This window comes from Candoia aspera, chromosome 3 (assembly GCF_035149785.1).
Source record: "Candoia aspera isolate rCanAsp1 chromosome 3, rCanAsp1.hap2, whole genome shotgun sequence".
Classification (NCBI taxonomy): Eukaryota; Metazoa; Chordata; class Lepidosauria; order Squamata; family Boidae; genus Candoia; species Candoia aspera.
In genome coordinates this window covers 157,972,507-157,996,463 of record NC_086155.1, presented here as the reverse complement: position 1 = coordinate 157,996,463, position 23,957 = coordinate 157,972,507, and the positions used below count along the sequence as shown (strand labels likewise).

General features: G+C 35.3%; 1 protein-coding gene across 7 annotated transcripts in view; it reads left to right on the top strand.

Moving 5' to 3' along the window:
- The window catches only part of PTPRM (protein tyrosine phosphatase receptor type M), a 516,027-nt gene that overhangs the window by 302,943 nt on the left and 189,127 nt on the right, over window positions 1–23,957 (top strand). For 4 of the 7 annotated variants that reach the window (XM_063299119.1, XM_063299118.1, XM_063299117.1 and 1 more), the window contains exons 12-14: window positions 14,011–14,284; window positions 15,386–15,422; window positions 22,053–22,127. In XM_063299119.1, the coding sequence (XP_063155189.1) occupies window positions 14,011–14,284; window positions 15,386–15,422; window positions 22,053–22,127 (386 nt within the window). The remainder of the gene's footprint in view (window positions 1–14,010; window positions 14,285–15,385; window positions 15,423–22,052; window positions 22,128–23,957) is intronic. The other 3 variants (XM_063299123.1, XM_063299121.1, XM_063299120.1) reach the window with 1 other exon arrangement.

Genomic DNA, 23,957 nt, shown 5'->3' with positions numbered 1-23,957 from the left:
CTCCCCACCCACCCCCATCTCATTTCAATAGTAGAAATAACTCGCTGAATGAAAGATTTTGACAGATTGCCTTCTAAATGGGTTAAACACTCAAGCATTAGTCACTCATGAAACTGGCTTAGGATTCTATTGATATTAGGCTGAAGAAGATGAACAATTGAATGGCTGAATGTCCCCCGTCTCCTACCTTCCCATTCATATCTTAGATCTAGCAACTTTAATATGCAATTTGGGAAGACTTCTTTTCTCACATCTTCTTTTCCTGTACATTTTAATGGGATGCATTTAGACATGTCATTTTCATTACCTGCATTGTGAAGGAGTATGGTCCAGGAAGTCTAGACAATAAGGTTAGGTCATTTCGTAGTCTGAATTTACAAACATTATGAGTATGTCCTAAAGCAAGAATGAGGAACTTGTGGCTATCAAGACATTACCAAACTATAATTTGTAGCACCCCAGAGAGTATAACCAATTATTGAGGATGACAATGAGCTGTGACATAGCAATACCTGGAAGCCAGAGATAAGGAATGTTCTAAGATTACTTTGTCATATTCTTGCAATGTTCATACTGCCATTATAAATGTCATACCATTATAGATATTAACATCTAATTAAAAATAAGCATTAGGCAATACCAATCAAAGTTTCAGCCTATCATACATATCAATTATATTTGAAATAAACCCAGAATTTCCTTCCCCTTTTGTGTGGCAATTCTTATTTTTAAATACTTAGAAAAATGTAATTTTTAAGTCAAACTTCTCACAAATCTGTTCATTTGTTTATATTTTGTAATGATAATTTGCTTCTCTTTTCTTTTTCTAGAGGACATTGATTAAGAATCTGTACAACCGTAGACTTGCAATATAAATTTTAGGTTCATCTCCTGCTATTATGGCCTAAAAACACTTTCTGAATTATTGCTTAACAACCATACAATAACCTAAAGTATACGGTAGCTGAGCATTTCTGTGATATAGAAGTGATAGAGGTTTATTGAGGACTATAATTGTCACGCTGTTATGGCAGGCAAATATTCTTATTTATAGCTAAATAATTAATTCCAGTTACATTGACAAAACAGTGTAGTAGTTGCTCATATTGTAAACATTTTTTCATTTCAATATAATTTGTCCTTGAATTTCAAAATAACTAAAATTAATAGTTTTGTTGGATAAGAATAAATAAGGTGTTTGTGCTCTACTGATTTATAAGGCAAATTATACAACTGTTCCTATTTACATTTTAATGCAGTGATCACTGGGAATCTCATGAAAAAGTTTGCAATAACTTGATGCTATATGGCATGTGATTAAAAAATAACCCTCTAATACTCATTCTCTAAAACAAGTGGGAGGAAAATTTAGAGTAAGAGAATATATATATGAGAGACATATATACGGAAGCCTGCCTGAGCCCGAAAAAATTGCTGTGTTGACCGGTCTACTGCAGAGATCACGAAAGACACAGTTCAAGCCGCCATTCTCCCTACTTTGAAGGTTTTAATTTCTGCAAGAGTAATTCAAGGGTGTGTTTGTATACTGTTCAGTGTATTATCTATACACACTAAATTATACTCTTTAATCGTCAGTGTATAGAATCACCTATTGAAAGGGGTCATTTAAATCACTGAGTTCCCCTGCTCAGCACAAGAATCTGAGTTAAGGTACACTCAACAGATTATTTTTCTGGGTAATTGATTCTGCTATTAAACTGCTCATCATTAGGAAGTTCTCAAAATTCCACCAAAACATTTATTCCTGTAATTTTAAGATCATTGTTCTATATTAAATACCTGGAATCCTAACTATATCCTGTAGTCTGGGATGACTGAAAACTGATCTTGATTTTCTTCTGTGTAGCACCCTTTCAGATACTTGAAAAATGTTGCTATATCTCTACCTCAGGGCTTTTCTCAGGGCTAAACATCCTATTTCCCTCAGTCTCTTCTTGCAAGACTAGTTTCCAGTCTCCTGATCACATCCATTGCTCTTCTTTGGGTCTCTTACAGTTCTATGAATCTTTCTTAAAAGATGATGCCCAGACACCATATTCAAGGTATGCTTGGCCTATGACCGGTGGATTTGCTGAGAACATTGAACACATATCACTGTCAAACAGCTATTTGTACATGTATTTGGGACTTGTCAAATGATACAGAAAAACACAAGTGATTGCAGCTATAAAAGCAAGTGGGCAGTTTTGTCTTCAGCTAGACATAACAATTGATGTGAGTGATAATGCATAATTCATAGCATGCATATACTATCTAGAATTAGCAATATGAAAGAATTTTTGTTTTGCCAGCCACTGACTACTATAATAGGGGAAGATATTTCTTATAGACCTCTTGATTCTTGAATACTAAGTAGATACTGAAACTTGCTGATCCTTCAGATATATTTACAGAACTTGGTATGTTGAATGCTTCAGGGCATGGTTATGATCACATGCTAGCCAGGGTAATAGAAAAGTGACATCATTCAAAGGAAAGCTGAAATTATGAGAGAAATTTTAAAAAAACAAACCAAGGTTGCTTTTTTCCTCATATTAAACTTGCTTCTAGAAAATGAAAGTGTTGAATTGTCTGATGAAAAAACGTTATTGTTGAACATTTGAACAAATTAAATTTTGACTTCAACCTCTATAACCTGGAAGATATGACTAAGCACAGCTAGGAGTGCAACCCAGTTGACATTATCACTGAAAATTATGATAATAACATTTGAAGCATTACTGGCCTTCAAGATAAATCCAGTGATGAGAATTCTCAAAAAATAAACATAATCACTGAGTGCATTCTGGATCAAAGTAGAAAAGGTAAAACCAACCCTGGGAAATGAGGTTTTGAAAATTTTATTCCTCTCTTCTACAATATACAGTATTTGTATGAAGCAGAATTTACTGCATTTCCAATCACAAATGTCAATCTTTAAATCTAGGTCATAGCTTAAGATGCAGCATTTCAAATACACTAGCATGGTTTGAAGAATTTTAAAACTTGCATGAAATCAAGGATAGCATCTCACAGCTTGACTACTGCAATGGGGCTGCTCTTGAAAACCACTCAGAAGCTTCAGCTACTCCAGAATGCAGCGGCTCACACCCTTCTCCAAATAGCACATGCCATTTTCTTGATGCTTCAAGCTTCTGAGGCGTTCTGAAGCATCATGAGAATGGTGCACGCTATTTGGAGAACGGCACACACTATTTGGAGAACAGTGGAGATAGCCTTGGGAAGAAGTCCTGGCGCAGCCAGCAGCTGCCACACATAGGGCCAGGCCAGGCACATCTCGTCAGCAGTGGGAGGAAGATGGTGAAGGCCAGCTGGGTGTGGCAAGGCTTGCAGAGCTCAGGGTGGCGGGGACTTTGCACTAGGGTGGCTGTCCATGGCACGGGACTTGAGGTGGCACTCCTTGGTGGTAGTGGCGCTGGGGCTAAAGTAAAGGCCTGGGGGTAGTGATAGCTGGCTGAGACTGCTGAAGTCTTCTACTTCAGCCCCAGTGCCACTGCCGCCACCAAGTAATGCCACTGTGCAGGGTGGCCAAAAGGGCAGAGATGGGGGGAAATGGGGGGGGAGTTGAAGCATCCCTGTGGTCGTAAGTTCTGGTGGGCTGCCTGAATTTTGATCACATGACTGTGGGGGTGCTACAATGGCTGTAACTTCAAGGACTGGGCATAGGTACCATTCAGTGCCACTGTAACTTCAAATGGTTGCTGAATGAATGGTTGTTAAGAGAGGACTATCTGTATAGTTTATTTACTTATTTAATATCCCGCCTTTATTATTTTTATAAATAACTCAAGACAGCAAACATACCAAATACTCCTTCCTCCCTCTATTTTCCCCACAACAACCCTGTGAGGTGAGTTGGGCTGAGAGTGACTGGCCCAAGGTCACCCAGCTGACTTTCATGCCTAAGGCAGGACTAGAACTCTCAGTCTCCTGGTTTCTAGCCTGTTGCCTTAACCACTAGACCAAACTGGCTCTCTGGTGTACCTCGTAGGGCTGACAGTATCTGTCCAACTGATTTGGTCTGGCAGGGTTGGTGTTCTCCGGATTCCTTCAATTAATCAATGTCATCAATCAGGACCTTGTAAGCACACCTTCTCGGTAGCAGCACCTGCCTTCTAGAATGAGGTTCCACCCAAGATCTGAGCAGCCCCTACCCAACTGGTGTTCTGAAGGGCCTTGAAGACCTGGCTTTTTGCCAGACCTTTGGTGCGGAAAAGTAAAGGCCCCTTTGGATTGTGTGGATTTGTTTCTTTTCATTCCCATCCAGTGTCATCATCCTTGACAACTTTACTCTTGTCTCTTGTTCTTTGTCTTGTTTTTTAATGTTTTATTTGTAAACTGCCTAGAGTTGTTGGGAGTCGGGTGGCATATAAATTTAATAAAGTAATAGTAATATTTAATAAAAATAATGTCAAGGATCAAATTAAAATAATAATAAAGTGAAGGATTGCAATACTATAACTGTAGCTGTTTTAATTTTGTGCTGTTGTTCAAATATTTCTAAATTTCAAAAAATAAAATAATTATCACATTTTAATGATTTTATGTACAAGTACCTAACTTTTCCCCCATCCCCTCACCTCCACAAGCCTTGCTATGGTGCCTCATTGTCAGTCATTTTCAGCTAAATTCCTGATCATCAGTTATTAGATAAAGTATTGTTTCTAATTTTGTAGACAATAATAACATAGTTAATAGGAAAAACATTATTAATACAAAGAGAAATGTCACAGAGCTTGCCCCCAGATGAAATCCGAGCCCTCACCAGAAGAGAGTAAGAACTCCTGCCCTAATTTTATTTATTTATTTATTTATTTTTATTATCTCGCCTTTATTATTTTTATAAATAACTCAAGGCACCGAACATACCTAATACTCCTTCCTCCTAAATGTTTTTCTGGCTAATGAAGACAGATCTTCTGTGATGAAAAATACTTCTAAACATGAATTCCTTTTTCCATTGATTACTAAAGTACAAATAGCCTGCCTGGATCAGTGAGAATGTGTCTGAAGGCTCTGCTTTAATATCCTGATTTCCTTGCCGAGCAAGCAGCCTTTCCTACCATAGTATGATTCAGATATGTTGGACTAGAAAATCCATCCTCCCAGCCTACTGGCTCAAGATCATACCGATCATAGTGTTCATGTCTGGTTGAGGAGATAGATAATATTGAAATCCATGCCTACATGTAAACCGGTGTAGTCAAATTATGTTATGTCAGTTTCCACAGGAACAGACCAGTATGGCCAGTTGTAAAGTAGCATTACAGCTCCTCATAGAATTGTCATATTGTTTCTAAAACATGGGTAACAGCAGGCAAGGAAATGCCCATATTTTCTTTAAAAAGTTAACATTACTACATGTAAAAAAGATAGAAGTATGGGAGCAGCTATAATTTAACCACAGAAGAAGAACCCTAACCATTACCTCTTGTTATACCATATGCACATTCAAGAGGACCTTAAATTGTTCTGCAGTGATATACAGAGTAGTAAGAAAGGTTCATAAACATACATATGATAAATAACCATAACCATTTTAATTAATTATTTGGTGAATGTAGCATGCATAATGGAAACCTGAGCCCCACCCGACCCCTAATGTCTGTTGAAAGGAGACAGAATTCTAGTACACCACTGAGGTACGTTGATAGCTAATTTAGTGAAATGAGAGTGAACAAAAAGAGATGCCAACCAGAATTTGCTCAATTGGAATTCTAGGCCAGATGTAAAGATTAATAATAGGTGGCCTTTTAGGGAACTCTCAGATTCATTCTAATGTTTTACTGATTACTTTATTATCCCACATGTTCACAACTGGTTTTTTTTTTCATCTTGCCCTTTGTTCACAATATGGGCTAGTAATTGAGTTCATATTTTTCACCCAACCTTTCAGCTGTAATTAATATTTTATTATATCAGATTTTTATCACTAAATAGCCTAGCAGCAGGATATTGAGCTGCAAATATGGGTTTTTTAAGTTCTAGTGGCTTACTGATGCCAGGTTACTTTCCTGTAATGAGTTATGGTTGAGAGGACACAAAATGCATTTATGGTTCCCAGCTAATATTCCAAAGCAATTTATGACTGATCTTATCGAGATCACAGCCAGACCAAGAGAAATTAAAGTAACAAAAATGGATTATTCATCAGTGAGATCCATTTATCATATACAGTATGTGGAATGTGATCAAAAAGGGGGAAAATGCATGCATAAGGCTAGTTATATCTCTTTTTTTATGTCCATGTTATTCCATTTTATGAACAAAATTTGGTTAGATCAAATGCCTTTTATGCTGTGATTATCAAAGCTTTTCATTATATAGTGAACAATATAATCTCCTCCCAATTGTTTGTACCCATCCAGTTGTTTCTACCTATCCAATTCGATCTGGCAGGTTGAGCATGCTCCAGGTCCCATCAACTAAGGAATGTCGGCTGGTGGGGACTAGGAGGCATGCCTTCTCTCCCATGGCCCCTGCCCTCTGGAACATTTTCACTCCAGAGATTAGGATGTCCCCAACCCTGTAGACCTTTTGTAAGACCTTGAAGGATTATGTGCCTGGGCCTGGGCCCCCGAATGTGTTAAGGGCCCATTTCCTGGTTATATTGATACCCAAGGTTATAATTTTCTCAGCTGCTGTATGTATTATGTTTCTATTGGTTTTAACTGCTTTTTTTATTGTTTGCCACCCAGAGGCACTTGTCTGAGATGGGCTGCTATAGAAATTGAAAGAATGAATGAATGAATGAATAAATAAATGCCTTAACAATATGATAAATGTTAATACAACTAACTGTTTTTATAAGTTCACCTGTATATATAAATCAAAATGCATTTCACATACTTATTATTTATTTAATATAATTAAATTGATTTCAAGATACTGGTACTCAAAACACAATTAAAGATATTAATGAATTAATAATTAATTCAATAATTCAATAAATAATTCACAATTAAAGGTATTAAATGAATACTGTTGTATCTAGATGCAGTTATAGTATTCTGCTGCCTCTAATACTATATATCAGAAACTATTTTTTAAAAAACACAGAAAATCCACAGTCTTTGTCAGATAGGTTTCCTATTTTGCTACCGTTCATACATTTTGCTTCACAAGTAATACTTTAGCACAGAGTATGTATTTTTACATAACTTTGGGATATACAGTGATTTTTACAAACTGATAATGACAGATACTTTCAGTGCCACAGCAGAGTCTACTTTAGCTTTTTATATTTCTTGGTACTGTAAAACAAATCTATGAATGTTGTATTTTGTTTGTATGTTTGTATTTTAACCTACTTTGTATCCTTGGTGATAAATCCTAGTCCATATTTCTTCTTTGTGTTTTGGTTTGAATGATCCACTGCTTGATTTGGTCTTGGGCCTACTTTTTTCTTGTGATTTTAAGCCTGTGTTACAACTGACTTCAGAGTGCTGATAAAACTCAGTTTTTCAAAGAAGCGGCAGACATTAAATAACAAAATCAACAAAAACTATGTGTCCAAACACAACATTTGTATTTCAGTAAGGACTAGTCCACAATCTACATTTCATAATTTGGGAATAAAATAATGGAATTGCACACTTGACACATGTTGCATTTATTGCAACAGGAACTGGAAGATTCCGTCTAAACTGGAAAAGCTGGGAGTTTGTTTGGCTTTAAAATAGTCATCCTATAATTCATTTTATTTTATTTTTATCCCACCTTTTATAAATAATAAGACATGCTTCCTGCCTCATATGAACAGAAGAATGTTGTAATTTCCTTTTCTTTTAAAGGCAAAATTATTATCTTTGCCAGGTATAGTTCAGCCCAGAATAATTAAATATAAAAATGTATGTATCACATTGAGCTATGGAAATGCACTTGTATACCATGTACTTAGCTAAAACACATTATTCAGAACGGAAAGATATGCAGCTTGGAACCTCCCCAGGCTCTGCTGAAATCAAGATATAATATAAATTAACAAGCATTTTTCTTCCCTGAGGAAGTAAATAATTGGTCTCAGTCTCATTGTAAATGCCCTCCTGACAACACAGAGGCAAAAATATGCCTTCACCTTCCATTGATGATCCACTTTCCTTAACAGTAGCACCACAGGGATTTCCTGTCTGTGTGCATAGGAATGCTAAGAAAAGGCTTTGCTTGGATCTCTTGACAGAAAATCCCCTTTGTAAATAGTAATTTAAATCTTGGAAATATTCCTGTGAAATGGTTGGATGGTCCCAAAGAAGCTTAAAGATTTTATTCATACACACATACACAAACACATATACAAACATGCTTTCCTTCCATTTTTCCTCCTCTCAAGCTGGAAGTGTTACAGAATATCTTACCCAAGCTACTGGAGAATTTGTATTGGGTATTTCATCTTTACAGGATGAAATTAAGCCATCTTTTATTTCCTCCTGCTCTGAGACGACGGGCAGTTTTCCTAGCTTTATTTGTGGAGTCAATCTGCAGGAAACCAGAGGAAAAATAATAGTTTGGCCTACTTCAGAGATTTATAGCCCCCTCAGTTTGAATGAAGAGCATCAACTTAATTCCATTTGCTGGTGAATACGTTACATAAAGATAAGGGTAGCTGAACATGATGGCTGCAGCAAGGATAGTTTTGAAGAATGCAGATTTTATTTTGCAAACCTACTTTTTGCACTATCAACTTCCAATAAAGAATTGAGCATCATAAACAATCAACAGCTTTGAAGGCTAATTTCCTATCACCAGGTTTGAAAGAATCCTTTTGAATAAGATGGCAGCATCTGTTCCTTCCAATATTGCCGAACTATAACTCTAGCATCCGTTATCCTTGGTCATCCTGGCTAGTGGTGTTAGAAAGCCTTAAGAATGTGGGAAGACTACATGTTTTCTCTAGTCATGACAGCGTTTGCTTAATTTAAACAATTCAGTCAACTCTTTAAAATCAGTGTTTAAAGCGGGGGGAGGGAATCAACCTTTCCTCCAAATAAGGGGAGTATTGATTTTTAAAAAGAACAATTATCAATCAATAAAGATGTGGAGTGCAAAATATGGGCTATTATGCTAATAAACCATCTCAAAGATATGTTTGCATGAGATAGAAAAATCAGCTGCAATTTTCAGAAAAAATACATTGTCTTCATATTGTACTAGAACAATTGGCAACCAAGAGGACCTATAAATCTAGATCAGGGCTACTGTTGTTATTTTAAAAGGTAAGGCAGCTGCCTCTAATAGTAGATGCCGAGGGTTGGGAAGTAGATTGCCTGTGTCCCTGAAGCTCATCTATTCCACTCAAGTACAGTGAAGGCTACTTTCCTGTCACTCTAGTTGCCTCCTCTGTGAAGGCCAGGAGGTCATTTTTTCCTTGGTCTCAGGCAATCTTTCACAAGATAAGCCAAATCTGGGCAGTCTGAAATTCAACAAGATACTGAAGAATTACTTTCTTTTTAATGTTTATGTCTGTAATAAGATATTTTAATTTCTCATGGAGAGATATTTATTATAGATAAATACTCCTTTATAAGGAAGTAAAATATGTTAGCACATTAATAGAACACAGAAGACATAATAATAGAACGCATAAGGTCCAAGTGCCTTTGTAGTCAGCTCCCTTGAAGCTGGGAAAGTTCTATCTAACTAGGATAAATGCTGTCAGTCATAACAGAAATCATATAATCTGGATGAATCCTGACCCATTGGAATAGGTGAAATGCTAAGAGTGCTAAAAAAAAAAAAGCATAATGCAACTTTAGACAGCTGGGAAATTATTAAAGTACAAAAGAAATACAGGGATCTGGTTCAATGATTACCAGAGCCATATTTTCTTAATATACATCTTGCCGGAATGTATGTCCATTAGTAAGAATTAAAAAGAGGGTTCACATTATGAATATAACTCAAAATATCTTGTAACATTCATTAGCAAGATGAACTCATTTGTACAGATTTAAAACATATAACTCATAGAATATAGTCAAGTTACCATTGACCTAAGTGCTTATAAGGTGGTAATTTACATCAGAAAGACAGTCTTGTGTGAAAATGGGGCAGCAGACAGGATTTAGCAATTTTTCATTACCACTTGGACTTTGATAAAGGGGAATAGAAAAGAGCTTTGTGACCTTTCAGTGCTTAAATTATTAAAGAGCAAATAGATTTGAGGTCTGGTTGTTCACAGATCTAATTTGTCTTTTAGAGAAAAGATAAAAAGATATTTTGGGTTTGAAATTGCTTTAGTCAACTTGGTTCATTCTTTAATGTATCTCAGGATTATTCACATATTTTAGAGTACAGCATACATTCACTTCTATACCTGAAGGGTATTTTCTATGCAGTTTTCTGCATTTTTAAGCTGCAGACTGAATCCTATAATTCAGAGAAGTATAACGTTGAAATGATAACTGTATTACTGATCTACATCTTTGAGAGTAATATATCAAGTTAGTTAATCTTCAAACTTGAGCAAAATCTTAATGCTCCTTATTCTAATTTTCCTAAGTCATTCAGTGTTTTGAAGATAAGTAGTTGGGTACCTCATCAACACCATTTGGGTCTTTCTTGATTATGCTTCTGGGTCAAACTACATGTTGCATTATATACTGGCTGACATACTTCAATGCAAGCATGCAGACTTCTGAAGAAAGATTTGAACTATTGCCTGCAGGTTGGGAAGACTTAAAATGCCAAATTTTCTTATGTACAAATTACCTGTCTCCAAGACCAAAAGAAACATCTCTTCCTGATCAAATTTAATAAAGCAGGAGAATCAACAGTGGCAAGTTAGGGCAAATCAATCCTGTCCTCATCTTGAAGCTGAAAAATTAAACATTATCTAACAAGTAGTGGCTAGATAAGTGAGTGATCATGTATCATTCCAAAATTATTGCTAATATGGCATTTCGATTTGAGGATATGCTAACAACTTTAACAGCAAAATGAATAGAAGTAAATCATGGCAGATATTCAAAGGAATGAATGTGGTCTTACCCTTAGTTGTTAAATTGTTAAACCATTATTCTCTAGCCTCTTCTCCCCATGGGGAACTTTAAAGTTGAAAGCATTGTTACTTGCAAATAACCTCCAGCTCTTTGTCAATATTTAGTGCTGTTAAGATTAGTTTACAGTACAACTGGGGGTTATAGGTGGTAAGTGGAGATGCTGAACATAACAGCTCAAGTCCATAGTTCAGATCAAATTTATAGTGCTAGAGTTTATGTTATATCTAAAGATATCCTTTATGTGAGGTTATGTGTAAAGTTTCTGCAGGAAGGAATGTGGGCATGGCAAACATCTCAGAAGGGACCCTCCGTAGTTCCTTGGACTTTAAAGGCAATGGTGGAGAGATGTACTTTCAGACTTGAAACATTCTGTTAATGCAGCCTTACAATAAAGTTAGAACTAGTACTTCTGGGTGTGTTTTTTGTCTGGACTACCTTGAAGGCTGACACCTATTGACCACTTGTGACTTTTGTACATGCCTCTCCTCTTTCCCTGGCCACTAATTTTCAGGATTATTTGCCTTTTGTCTACAGAAGAATAAAGGTATTTCCACTGTGCCAAAAAGCCATCTCTCCTACTTCTCTTGCCAACCCATGGATGGCAGTAGAAAAGGACAGAGAAAGAAGGGAAATAATTCCTTTTTGTTCCAGCTTTCTGCCATCAAAATTAATGATTTTCCTCTACAGAAAGGAGATGTGGGGTAACTGGGCCTCATGGTGACAAGAGCAATGGGGGAAGAGAAAGAAGAGAAGTGGATCTCTTTTGTGCCAATTCTTCTGACAGCAAAACAACAACAACCCACTTTTCTCTACAGAGTGGTTGCTGAAGTGCTGGTTTTCTCTCCTTTGGGTTCTGAGTGAACAGTTCGCTGTACAAAGGGAAAAGGAAGAAGAGTGAATGAAAAAAAAACTAGGGGGTGGTAGATTGTTGTAGCTGGAAAAGCATTTAGTACAATTCTGATTGAAAGGATACCAGAAGTGACAATGAGCAAAAATTGGGAAATCCATTGTGACTATATACCAGGCAGAGATTTGTGCAGACTAGATTTGTATACTTCAGCAGGTCATTGAGGTAGACATGAAAGTGAGAACAAAACAGTTTATTTGCTGATTATGAGAAAGCATTTGTTAAAGTCAGTAGACTGAATAATAGAATCTCTTACATAATATGTTTGAAGATTGGTTGCTGAATATGGTAAGAGCAGGATATGTTGGCTGAGAACCTAAATGATTTGCACCAATAAGGAATAATTAATGTTTGAAAGGTGTTTGCATTCAACAGGATTATGAGTGAATGATTGCAAGCTATACAGAAATTATGTGCTTCTGCTCACTCTGTTGTATGGAAATGATAGATGAGTGTGTCAGGAGAAACATAAAGATCAGCTGAATACAGAGGGAATGGGATACTTAAGAAATGTTTGTGTGGAAAAACAACAGATAGAATCACGAATGAATGAATGAATGAATGTATGAATGAATGAATGATGAACGGATCTGGACTGAATGCAGAAGTGACAACCAGCATAAAAGAAGTGTATTGAGATGGTTTGGCCATAACATAAAATTATTGAGAACTGAATTGCAATACAAATATGTGCTAGTTTGCTTCCAGGTCCAATTCAAGGTGTTGGTTATCACCTTTAAAGCCCTACATGGCATGGGTCCAGGTTACCTGAGCAACCACCCCACCCCCATTACATCGACCCATCCCACCTGGTCAAGCAGAGGGCATGTTACGGACCCTGTCCATGAGGGATTGCCGATTGGCAGGGTCCAGGAGGAAGGCCTTCTCTGCCGTGGCCCCGCCCTTTGGAATAACTTACCCACAGAGGTGAGGCTGGCCCCCCACTCTCCTGGCCTTTAGAAAGGGAGTTAAGACCTGGCTTTGCCACCTCACTTGGGGTGAAAGGGAGAACAGTAGATCGTGGAGGTGGCTGGTGCCGTGATGTGGCCCCCATATATTCCATCATGACCATCTTGGATTTTATATATTATATTTTACATTTTCTATTTTCTATTTATTATATTATATTGTATAATGAATTTTTATTCGTTTATTTATTGTAAGCCGCCCAGAGTCATCATTGAACAAGATTGGGCGGTGGATAAATTAAATAAATAAATAAAATAAAGAAGCAGAGAGGAAGGGGAAGACCAAAAGTTGTAGATGGATGTAGTTGAAGATGCCTTTAATTTCCATGTCTTACTCTTTCTTATTTCTATGTTGTGCTTTGTATAATGTTACTCCCAAAGGGAATAACATAATGGATAACTATATACATATGGAAATTGGCTAAAAAAATTATTAAACAACATTGGAAGGAAAAATGTACACCTTTTTTGGAGCAATTGATTGTTGATACATGTTGTTTGTTAACATTTGAATTAGTCAGGGAAGAACTGTTTCGAGCAGTATGTTCAAGGTTTTTGGAGTTTTTTATTTATAACATGATTTTCACAGCCTTTCTCACCCATCCCTATTTTATTTTATTTTAAATATACCTGTCATTATTATTTTTATGTCTCAGCATACCTGTAGTCACTGTATCTTTACTTCCTCTAGCCAGGAGGTTTTCAAAGTTAGAACTGCATTCGAATTATCTCTGGTTTATTGGACTGTCTTATTTTTGCATACTGCTTTTCAGTGTATTTGAATATCTTACTGTTTTATTCACATAAAACCAGATGGAGATTCATAGTTACTCTCTTCATAAAACTGCACATGAAGACATTTTTATCACTAATAAATATTTTCTGAGAAATGAGTCAGGACCTATTTTATATATTAATATGTATATTTAAAAAGAAGAAGATAGTTATAGTTTAAACACCTACCTCTTAAATATTAATTTCAAACATTTCTGGTTTCAAACAGTATTGTTCTTTATTATAAACATTAGTTCATGTGATTTAAGAGTTGGTTTATTTCGAGGGTTCTAAATTAACCGCAATTTTTTTTCTTATTCCTTGTCTTTCCAACCCTTGCTAGTGTCTACCAAATAGTTGTTGAGGAGGAGCGCCCTCGCAGAACCAAGAAAACAACAGAAATCCTGAAATGCTACCCTGTACCAATTCACTTCCAGAATGCTTCAATTCTGAACTCCCAGTATTATTTTGCAGCTGAGTTTCCAGCCAACAGCATTCAAATTGATCAACCCTTTACAATTGGTGACAACAAAACCTACAGTGGCTTTTGGAATACTCCTCTTCTTCCTCATAAAAGTTACAGCATTTATTTTCAAGCAGCCAGCAGAGCTAATGGGGTAAGCCTGAGAATGTTGGGTTAATGCTGTATCCATATCAAGAAATACTAGTCCATGCTGTCCTATTTTATGCCATAAAGGCAAAAATAAAAAAATTATATCTCACACACATACATAGTGATTAGACTACCTAATCATCATTGTTTGGAAAGAAATAAAGCAGGCAAGATTCATTCATTCATTCATTCATTCATTCATTCTATCCCACCCTTATTATTTTTATTCTTATAAATAACTCAAGGCGGTGAACATATTGAATAAATAATTGCATCATTGTAAAAAACTTTAGGGAAAAAAAGTCTGTTCAAAATTATTTTATATATACTCTTTTCAATCTCACTTATTTAATTGTTCTTACTTTGTATCATCTGCCTCCTTGCCTTTTTTAACTATATTATATCACTTTACAGCAGCCTGAACGCTTGTGTTCCCTCTTGATTGTGCTGATATAACTTGGGCTTTTTTTCTTTTTAAAAGATAAAACAGAAACAAACAAAAGAGATTAAGCCAAATTACAAAAATAAGAAAAAGGCTCCTCCTTTGCAGATGATATTTTATTTAACAGATTCTAGAATTGTTTTCCATTTTCTGGACATATGTACCAGAGCCCTTCAGCTCTTGATAAGCTTTGTGGCCTCCCTTGACAGCAGAGAAATGTTTTCTGCCAAATACCATAATGGGTCATGTCTTACAGTGCACTGATAGTGCAGAAATGTGAAATACCATTGATTTTTGTTTGCTTCCCTTATATTGTCTGGTATGTTGCTTAGAACTATCTAACTGACTGTAAAGAAAAGAAAATATCCCAAGGTCAATGTATTGTCAAAAGGAAAAAAAAGTGTAATGGCTAATATCTCATTCATGTTCCAGTTTAACGTTAAGTGAAGTATTGATGTTACATGTCCAAGTACATTTTCATTCATTTATCTATAACAGGGAAATGGACTAAACTAGAGCAGGCAATTGTTTAGCATGAGAACATTAAATAAAGACGATAGGGTTTTTTGAGCATAACAGTGGTTTGACACAAAAAACAATAAACGTTTTGTTATTTTTTGGATGTAAATCAGCAAATAATCCTTCCTTTTTTATCTGCTATAGGAAACAAAAATTGACTGCGTCCGAGTGGCTACAAAAGGTATGCTCCTATTGTGCATTTCTTTCTAGCCTTAAATCTGTTGACTTCTGTACCAGATTATTTATACGGTTAAATAGACTTGCAAGATCCTTTCGTGGTACTAAGTATAGGTTACTTAAGTTTATAAGACATGGAAATGTTGGGTTCATTTAATGTAGAAGCCATAGCCTTATAATATATGCATTGAGCTTCTTCAGCTCCATTTGTGGCTTTCTGATGCTGCTGTTTGCCTAATGTAAAGCATTATGTATGAGAAACAGATAATGCAGCATATGTAGGATGCTAGGAACATCATTGTTTTAAACAACAATGAAAACATAACATTATAATGGTGCATTTAACTTTCAAAGTTAATTTTTGACAACTTTAGTCAAAAGCTAGAAAAGCTAGACTCTGTTTCAGAAAATAGACTAATCCACACCATCAGAAGCATTCTGTAAAAAAAAACTTTTGTAAATTTAATGAGACTATAACTGACAACTTAGGGAAAGACTTGCAGAGCTTTATGAACATTTTTATAACAATTCCTTATATGGTGCTGCAAAGAATTTTTGTTCACTCCTGCTGCAAAATTGAAAGCTGGCTTCTCAGGCATTTCCAGGAAAATGTTCTTTGGATAAAAAAGATCAGAAAGCCCAAGATAAATATTAATTGTTGCATGTGCAATTTCCTTGTATCATTCTTAGCACGTCTCAGGCTGCTTTGCTGACACTAGCACTACTCATTTTATGTATTATTATAACACATATTATATGGTTGTTATTCATTTTTATAGAAAAATATAGGCAATTAATTAATTTGGGTATTCTTCATGTTGATATAATAAATATAAATGTTCAACACAAAGAGCACAACTGATGATAACGGACAATAATGAAGTTTCTTCCATATAGTATTCCTGGTCAAGTGCAGTTTTGATTACCTTTCCTCCAGACTTAAATAATGAATTAAGAAGAATAATTTGGCCCAAGTTATTATAAAATAAATATTAACATTTTAACATTTGTAATCTGATTTTTGTTTAGAAGTTATTCTGCCAACTGTTTCACCATTCAGTAGCTGAACCTGTTTGCTCCTTTGCTTAGCAAAACAAGGAGAAGTCTTTTATGCACTGAAGTTAGTACCACAGCAACAAATAATATCAAAGTACCCTCTTAGAGAAAGGGAAAGGGAAAGGATTCAGCTTTAACTTAAAACATAGGCCAGTTTTTATGCTATAAAAGCATCTTTGTGAGTACTTTGTAGAATCTGAAAAGTCTGTAGTATTCTCAGGAGTATAGGACTGAGGGCAGAATGTGGAGCCTTTGTTTGGCAACTTCCTTCCAGAACAGCAATAACTGAGGCAGGAACGGTTTTAAGCCATGTTTCAGAATGGAGGCTGGCCATGTGGCATCCATTTGTTGTGCCGTGGTGATTGTAATGTATAGACCAGTAAATGGTGTCCATTGACCTCAGAAATTAGTCACAATTGGCTGAAATTTCATAAGATTCAAAATAATTCTGCAGAAACTATATTCTTATATGATATTTAGCCAATTGTTGTTGTTATCACCCTTTTTAATGCAATTCTTTAAAATATTTTAATTGTGTTTTTAATCCCTGTGATATATTTTCACAATACAAATAACCCTATTATTATCTGAAACAGCTTTTTACATCTCTATAGGCATTTGACCTACTCAATTGTATTAATACTTCACCTAAATATAATTTCTGAATGTATATAATACAAGCATTATTTTTTTACATAAATCTTAGTAGTATTTATTCTTTATTATGTCCTCGTCATCAAGATTCTGACCAGAACAAATTCTGCAGGGGCGAGATGGGCAGTGAAGAAATGTGAGCAATAAATAAAATAAATAAATAAGCGAAACAGAAGCAAGCTTTCTGGAAAGAGTGTTTATAAATAAAAAACAAAAAACTGGGAGTCCATCATAAGACTTCACCAAGAAACTTCATTAAATCTGTCTTCTCCCAGTGAATTCTGAAACAGGGCTTTAGGTCTAGTTTTCTAAGTTACTTAGGTGAGCTAACTGCAGTGAAGGTAGGAAAGTATGGTTAGAACTATGACTAACTATGACTAAACTAGAGAATTATATTTGAATATTTTTTGTTGAATAATACAGTACAGGTAATCCTTGCTTACTGACTGCCTACTTTAGCGACCGTTCAAAGTTACAACTGTGTAAAAAAAATAGCTTTGTGACCAATCCTTGCCTTTACGGCTGCCACAGCATCCTGTGGTCACATCATTGCCGTTCATGTGCTTCACAACCAGCTTGTGACAAGCAGTTAATAGAGAAGGGAGAAGTAAAATCATAAGTCATGGTCATGTGATTTTTCACTTAGTGACCACAGTGCTTCACTTAACAACCAAAGGGGAAGTAAAGTTGTAAGCCCATCATGGTCACATGATTTTCTACTTAGTGAACATGGTGCTTAGCAACCAAGTTGCCAGTCCCAGTTATGGTTGCTAAGCGAGGACGACCTGTATATAAAAAACTAGTAACATTTAGTCTTAGCTGTTGGATGTGTGTGTGCGCATGCACCTTTCAGTCAGTCTTGACTCTAGCAAAAATGAGTCCCTGAAGTTTTCTTGCCAGCATTTTTGGAAGTGGTTTGCCATTGCTTCCTTCTTAGGGCTGAGAGAATGACTGGCCCAAAGTCACCCAGCCAGCTTAATGCCTAAGGCAGGACTAGAACACACAGGCTCCCAGTTTCTAGGCTGGTGCCTTTAGCCATTACACCAAATCGGCTCTTTATTTGTTATTCATTTATATATATAAGATATGAATATTAACATATTTCTTTTTACTTGCTAAGTAAATCTCTGTGCCAGTTCCTTGCATGCCCTATTATCCTGCTTTTGTATTGATCTATTACAATTTTATTAGAAATATAATGTTGGTAGCAAAAATGTTAAATATTAGGAACCAAGTTATTTTGAAAAATATATTTTCAGGTAGCATTGTGATTTGTATCAGTTATTGTTCCTTTCTTGCCTGCCAAAATCAAGGCACAGTCCTCTTCAGTGTAAGAGATCAACATGTCATTAATGCTTTCAATTTTTGTTAAAATGATAGTTCATTTAATTCAGATTAAATTTGCAGAAATAAAATAAACAGTATATGTCCTAGAATCAGGAGAAACGTCACTAACACAAACTGAGGTATCAGCTTTTCTTGCTTTCTGTTCCAAAAGGTGTTTATTATGTAGAGCAACATAACGGCAATTAAAGTGCTTCAGCAATTACAAGATGTTTACCTAAATATATAAATACATTTCTGTTGACATCTAGTAATTGCAATGCCAGAGCCCCATATCTGTCACCTTTCATGCTTAAGAAGTGAGCCATATCACAACAGGGTAGAACAAGGGAATTAACAAGATGAAAAGAAGCCCCTCAAATATATTATTGCAAATAGAGGCCTCCCTGACTACATTGTATTTGGTGAGCTCTGCCTGAAACTGTCCATACCTGTAAATTTCTCCTGAAAAGTGTAAGTTGTACAGTCCTAAAGGTTTGATTTCTTCAATGATGATAGAATGTTCAATTGCATTTCAGAAAAAGAAACAGCTATGACAACTTTTATTGATACTAAGAATTGAAGCATTCTGGGAAGGTTGTTCATCAAGGGACATGTGCTACTAGCTAAATTCCCCCCAAAAAAGAGAGAGAGAGATACATTGCATACGCACCTGCACGTACACACACTGTCTTCTTAAATTATTGCCATTAAAGTGAAAAAAAGGGAAAGGAATGGCTTCCAAATGGATCAGTTCAGTTTCATTTGGTCCATCCTAGAAAGTATAAATGCCATGGAAATTCGTTGTTTTAGGAAACACTTCTTCTTCTCCTTTTTCTTAGGATTGCTACATATAGATAAAAGGGAAGTTTGAGTAGGTTGAATTTCTACAATATATTGAACATTGTATTTACCTTATATTTATAGAAATATGGACAGCGGTTTTATTTACTAATTTTTGTTTTTATATCCTGTTAATACCTTGTCTTTCTACCAAAAAATGTCGCTCAAGGTTAACAGTAAGAATAAAAATAAAACAAAAAATCCAAAATGACATAAAACACAATAAACAATAAACATTATTGTTTTTCTCTGTACTTTAAAAATAGGTGCTGCAGCTTCCTGAGTTTCTCCTAGCCTAAGTTTTTCTTTCCGAGTCAGATGGTTATGGAAATGACAATAACAAACCCTCAACCGTACTGTCATACTTAGATATGTCCTGCAGTGTCCATATATAATATTTTATATATTTTAAGTCTTTTATCAAGAGTCTTGTAAGAGTTACTAACACCACAGTGTTTCAGAGTTACATGGAGATATTTCAGATATTTTGAAATAGCAATCTTGAACTTAAATTTCTGCAGTTAGAGAATAAACTTATTTCTTCATTCATTGCTACATATCTAATTGTACTCAAGCTTTTCTATATAAATTTAAGTTTTTATATAAACCTTTCCCCCTTAATTTTCAGGAGGGTTTTTTTTTAAGCCAGGCCAGAATTCAGTTTCCCAGGTGTAGCTTGATAAAATTGTGAATGCTGCAGCTGACCTTTAAAAGTTGCTTTACCCCTTCCCTCTCCTCTATCACACGTACTATGCATTGTATGTCTAAAAGCTTAGGAACAATTCAGTATGGAAAAGGTTTGAAAATATATTGCAAATACTATGTGCCTGCAATCTTTTTAAAGCACTGGTCACCATTCCTTCTATTCATAAAAGAGACCATACTTATTTTTCTGTGGTTATTTATCAGTCTGTAATCAGATTTAAGTAGAAATGGGCACCTGTTATCTGTGTGAGATCATTATTAATAACAACATTAATAACAATAACAACATTAATTTTATAAATCTGCTATATTTTATTTTATTATAATCGCCCAGAGTTGCTGAGAGTTGGGCGGCATATACATATAGTAAATCCTTGTTATTACTAGTAGTAGTATTTACATTTGTATACTGGCCAACTCCCAACAGCTTCATTTGAGTTTCAGATTCAAAGATACTTGTGACTCACAGCTGAAGTAAAAAAAATCCATAATAGTAGCTTTTTTTGATATAACTGTTACAGAAACTATTTGTTATATTAAATTAGTTATTTATTTTTCAAATTTCTATCGCCGCCCATCTCTCCCGAAAAAGGGACTCTGGGCAGTTTACTATAAATTAATTATTTATTGTATTGTTATAATTATTTATTATGTATTTTACTAACCTTATTTATATTGAGTTTTTGAAGTTATATAAAAGATTATTTATAATCAAAATATGAAAAATTAGCTGTAGAGATTATCATACAAGCATTAAAAGCACACAGGTAAAAGGAAGACAGCTAAAACTGTCACAATATACAAAGAAAAGATATTAAGAAAGGCATGAATTCTGCAAAATAGCCTGTATTTGCATATTGAGGATGTATTGCTGGAAGAAACTGTTACCCTGTTGTCTGTGACAACCTGCTCCAAATCAGTCCTCTTTTCACCTCAAACTGCTATTTGCAAAATTCTTTAAAGAACATAGAGGTAGGGAAATCCACAGAGAGAATCACCAGCATCAAAATAATGGGCACAGCCAGGCAATCAAAGCCCTGACCAGTTTTACATGTATGTGATCCATGCCATGCATGTGAAAAAGGAGTAAGGTTTCAATCTTCTGCTCATGCCCACTGTTTTGCCCCACTAATGCCCCTGCAAAGATATACATTCTGGTGTCTCTGATGCTACATTCAGTTTTGGCCCTTAGCCCAGCTAGAGCTCTTTTATCTATTTTCTGTGGGGTTCAACATTTGTGACTTAAGATAAAACTAATAAGTTTTCAAAGTGAGAGGGTGATCACAATATTTTTTAACATAACAAACATACTGATTTTAAAAAAATGTGCTGTAGGATAAAGAAATGAATTTATGAATATTCATATAGTAATAGACATGGGTGAAACTACTGCCTTTCTGCTGGTGTTTTAAGGAACATTATGAAATATTCAACATATTAATCCCACCAGAAAATTCAATCCAATTTGGAATTTTATATATTATATTTACCTTTTCTGATTCATTTATTTAGTTATTTATAAATATTATTTTGTAAGAAATTGTTTTATTTATTTTTCATTGAGTTTCTGCCTTTCTTCTGGTAACTTAAGATAGTACACATAGAGGCAATTTTAAAGTTGTCATACAAAGGACATCAGAAAGTGGTTTACATTTGCTACATTTCTCCACATGGTTCTGTATAACTGGATGAAGAAAGTTTACTGAGGAATGAATTATATTTTTGGTTATTCAATAGATATGTTTGAATTTGTGATTAACTTTTTTACAGCAGCCATGATAAAAAAAATTACTGTCAGTTTATCCATGTATAGTTCAGTTCACATTAACCTTTACTCACATGATTGTGTACCCAGACATTTTTCAGTTACATGAAGAAATTAATTAGTGTAAATCAGTCCTAACCCCTCCCCCCCACCCTCCATCCCTCCCTCCCTCCCTCCCTTCTTGGAATCGAAACAATTAAAATGGAATAATTTTTTCTTGCTAGTTTAGCTTCAGTCTGGCTTTTTTTTTCCCATGCATGCTGACCTGGAAATCTTCCTTTGCCTTAGCTGCGATAATCGTGACTCAGCTTACAACACCATACATTCGCATCGCCCCTGCTGCAGGTGACGATCAACTAACAGGTCAGACATTCAAGTACAGACAAGTCATCTTACCATTTCCATCTTGCTTTTTTTGACTTGTTTTCTTCACATCCTCATCATTCTTTGCTTGTAGCTGGTTTATCCCACTGTAGAATTTTTATAGTTCAGCTCCTACATCTGTTGATCATTTGCTAGATATTGAAAAGTTGAACACCTGTATTCATGACGCAAACAATTGGGCTGCATGTTTCATTGTGTATTTGGACATTGGGTTAATTCTTTTAAAGCCTAATGCTGTAAATAATTTCATTTGCCTGACATTCTAGCAGTACACATATTTCAGGACTTTGCCATACATTTACAGAATTTAAATCAAAGAACTATTCATATAACGGGGTAGTAGGTGCCGAATTTCCTTGATCCCAGTGTCTCTTGGAAATATGCTGAGTGAGATGGAATTTATAGGAAAGAGGGAACTAATGAACAATGAAACAGAAATTACTTTTCTACCTGATTTTCTGTTATATTCCAGCTCATTCCCCTGACTGTTAGTAGAGCCTTACTGCAAGCCTCTTGGGAAAGAATATTTAGGGACCTTGGGGACTTACAAAGATAGAAAAACAGGCCAGGAAGTTCATTCAGCTTCATTATACTGACAAAGCTCTATTGTAATATTTAGATATATCTCAAATTGGATTTATTTTTTGGAGTTATTGGATCTACACATTTACATTTTTAATTTTAGAAAATTTGAAAAATGCCTTTAACATCCTGAACATAGTTAATGTATACAGCAGGTAAATATCTCCCAAATTAAGTAAATATATCATTATGTATATATGTCAGTGGTTAAAAAGGGAGGAGGGCAAATACTGAGTATAATACAAAATTCATTATCATACTTTAATACCTAATACATAAATGTTACTGAAGAGTTCTAATTTTTAGATTTGCTGTACTCTATTCTACTATATATACAGTATATCTCAATATAATATATGAATATAAAAATCTAGCCAGTACCACTCCCAAGAAAACACTGTGTTATTATGATACAACTGCCATTCTTTTTTTTTTTCTTGTACAATAGCTGTTTAGTAAACTTTTATGGAGCTAAATGACCCATTTTGCAAGGACAACTTACATAGTGACACTAAAAGTTTTGCATATGCATTCCTCACAATTTTGAAATAACTTACGCGTGTAGATTTTTATCTTTTTTCATGTGTGGGCATTTTCCTTAGTGTGTTTTTTTTTTTGCAATTTGTGTGCACAATGAGTTGGTAATGGAAAGTTCAGTGATTATTACACGTTGTTGTAGCACAGACTTAACACTTAACCCATAGTTTGTTTAACTATAATTTGTTAGTTGCAATTGGCAAGATTCACATATCAGACTTACTGTAGCTATAAAATATGATTTACTCACATAAGTAAGGTGCATAGTGTAGTAAGTCCTATAGGTGTGGTATAGTATAGTAAGGACCATAGGTATCCGGAAGAATCCAAAATGTAAGTTGCATCAGTCACATCATGATGCAAATGATGTACAGTATGTAATTTTTATCATACAATGACGGTATATAGGTAATCCTTGACTTAGGATCACAATTGGGACCAGAAGTTCCATTGCTAAGTGAAGCGGTTATTAAGTGAGTTGCACCCGATTTTACGACCATTTTTGATTAAACAAATCACCATGGTTGTTGTCCTAACAGCCAAGAAACACGCTGAGACAAGGAACTGGTCTCTAATGTTTATTGCTTATACATAACAGGAATCCTAACAAACTGAAGAAGCGTGGGAAAAACCCAGACATATAAACCCCAAAGGTTAAGGCGGTCCCGATCTGTGTCTCTTTGAATGGCT